General features: G+C 46.5%; 1 protein-coding gene across 1 annotated transcript; it reads left to right on the forward strand.

The window, feature by feature from the left end:
• The first annotated feature begins 893 nt into the window (after positions 1–893).
• On the forward strand, positions 894–1,388 carry LOC133791657 (uncharacterized). Its single transcript, XM_062229578.1, has one exon. The coding sequence runs from the start codon at positions 894–896 to the stop codon at positions 1,386–1,388; it is 495 nt and encodes a 164-aa protein (XP_062085562.1).
• The last annotated feature ends 724 nt before the right edge of the window (positions 1,389–2,112 follow it).

Here is a 2,112-nt window from a genome sequence, read left to right on the forward strand (position 1 = left end):
AGAGGTGTAATGTCTAATGGGACGTGTAGCAGCCCTTAACAGATTCATTTCAAGGTCTACGGACAAGTGCCTCCCCTTCTTCAACATCCTAAAAGGGAGCAAAAAGTTTGCTTGGGATGGAGATTGTGAGGAAAATTTTACCAAGTTGAAGGAACACCTAGGGAAGCCGCCCTTGCTGGATAAATCTGAAAAGGGCGAATGGCTATACTTATAATTGGCAGTGTCTGACAATGCCATAAGCGCTGCCTTGGTTAAAGGGGAGAACAAGCATCAACAACCCATGTACTACATCAGGAAATGATGGATAGATGTGGAAAGCTAATACCCAGAGATAGAGAATTTAGCATACACATTAGTCGTGGCCTCAAGGGAGGCCCTACTTCCACGCCCATGCAATTGAGGTACTCACTGATAGCCCTTTAAGATAGGTCTTGCACAAACCTGAAACCTCGGGGAGACTGACGAAATGATCAATTAAGTTAAGTCAATTTGACATCACATATACCCCAAGGACCTCCATAAAAGGGAAAGTGCTTGTAGACTTCATAATGGAGTTCACCTATCGACCAAATGAAGAAGGAGATACAGGAGAGGGTCAGTCGGTCGGAAAAGGAGAGGAAAGGAAGTTTAAGGAATGGAGCCTCCATGTGGATGGAGCATCCAACGATGGGGGAGTAGGAGCAGGTATTGTGATGACTGGACCCGGAGGACACAAGATGTATTGCGTGATAGGATTTGGGTTTGAAGCCTCGAACAACGAGGCAGAGTACGAAGCACTCCTAGCTGGATTGTGGTTGGCCTAGAGGCTAAAGGTAGCACATTTACACATTTTTAGCAACGCACAGTTGGTGGTATTCCAGGTGAAGGGCGAGTATCAGGCAAGGGGTCCTAAGATGGCCGCAGACTTAGAAAGGGTAAAAGGCAATCTGGGGAAATCAGAGGGGTATAGCATAGAGAAAATCCCAAGAGAGGGAAATACCCATGTCAATGCCCTCAGAAAGCTAGCTTCCACTAAGGATGGAGATACCCTCGAATCCGTACCTGTTGAATACTTATCCAGGCCAAGCATCATTGAATCAGACGTTCATATGATCGGCATCCCAAAGGAGTCGTGGGCCGACCTAACTATAAACTACCTGAAGGATGGAGCTCTACCAACAGACAGGAGAGAAGCTCGGAGGCTGGTGTATAAGGCCGCCCGAAACACCTTAGTAGACGGAGTCTTGTACAAGAGATGGTTTTCTGTGCCACTCTTGCGGTGCGTTGATGAAGAGGAGGTGATGAAAGTTCTGTATGAAATACATGAGGGCGAATGCGGCAGCCATGCGAGTGGACCATCCACGACCAGGAAAGCCATGAGGCAAGGATACTACTGGCCCTCTATGTAGAAGGATCAAGTGACTTCGCGAGAAAATGTGACAAATGTCAAAGGCACGCAAACTACTCCCGGAAGCCCCTAAATGAGATAACTAGCCTGACCAGCCCTTGGCCTTTTGCTATTTGGGGGATAGACCTGATCGGCACCCTTCCCGTAGGCAGGGGGGAGCGAAGTACGCAGTTGTAGCAGTACATTACTTCACCAAGTGGGTTGAAGCAGAACCTTTAGTAAAAATAATGGCCAAGCAGATCACCACTTTTGTCAATAAAATCATTGTCTGCAAGTATGGAGTTCCCTACAAAATCATTTCGAACAATGACACCCAGTTTGAGGGGGAAACGTTCGAGGAGTATTGTAAGGAGCAAGGAATAAGAAGAAGTTTCTTAGCTGTTGTGCATCTGCAGGCCAATGGGCAGGTGGAAGCCATTAACAAAGTCATTAAGAAGAATTTAAAAACAAAGCTAGATAAAATGAAGGGAGCCTGGGTTGAGGAGCTACCTAATGTGCTTTGGGCCTATAGAACCACACCGCGCACAACCATTGGGGAGACCCCTTTTTCCTTGGCATATGGATGTGAGGCTGTTCTCCCAATTGAAATGAAGGTTAACTCCTTTAGGATATAAGCATATGAGGACCAAGTGAACCATGCAATAATGGCCGAAATGATAGATATGTTAGAAGAAACAAGGGAAAAGGCGCTGATAAGAGTGGCAGTATACCAGCAAGGGGCAGCA

The sequence above is a fragment of the Humulus lupulus genome, chromosome 7 (assembly GCF_963169125.1).
Source record: "Humulus lupulus chromosome 7, drHumLupu1.1, whole genome shotgun sequence".
Classification (NCBI taxonomy): Eukaryota; Viridiplantae; Streptophyta; class Magnoliopsida; order Rosales; family Cannabaceae; genus Humulus; species Humulus lupulus.

What these genes read in the sequence shown, in the direction of transcription:
- LOC133791657 (XM_062229578.1), top strand. Translation starts at nt 894, where the DNA reads ATGGCCGCAGACTTAGAAAGGGTAAAAGGCAATCTGGGGAAATCAGAG.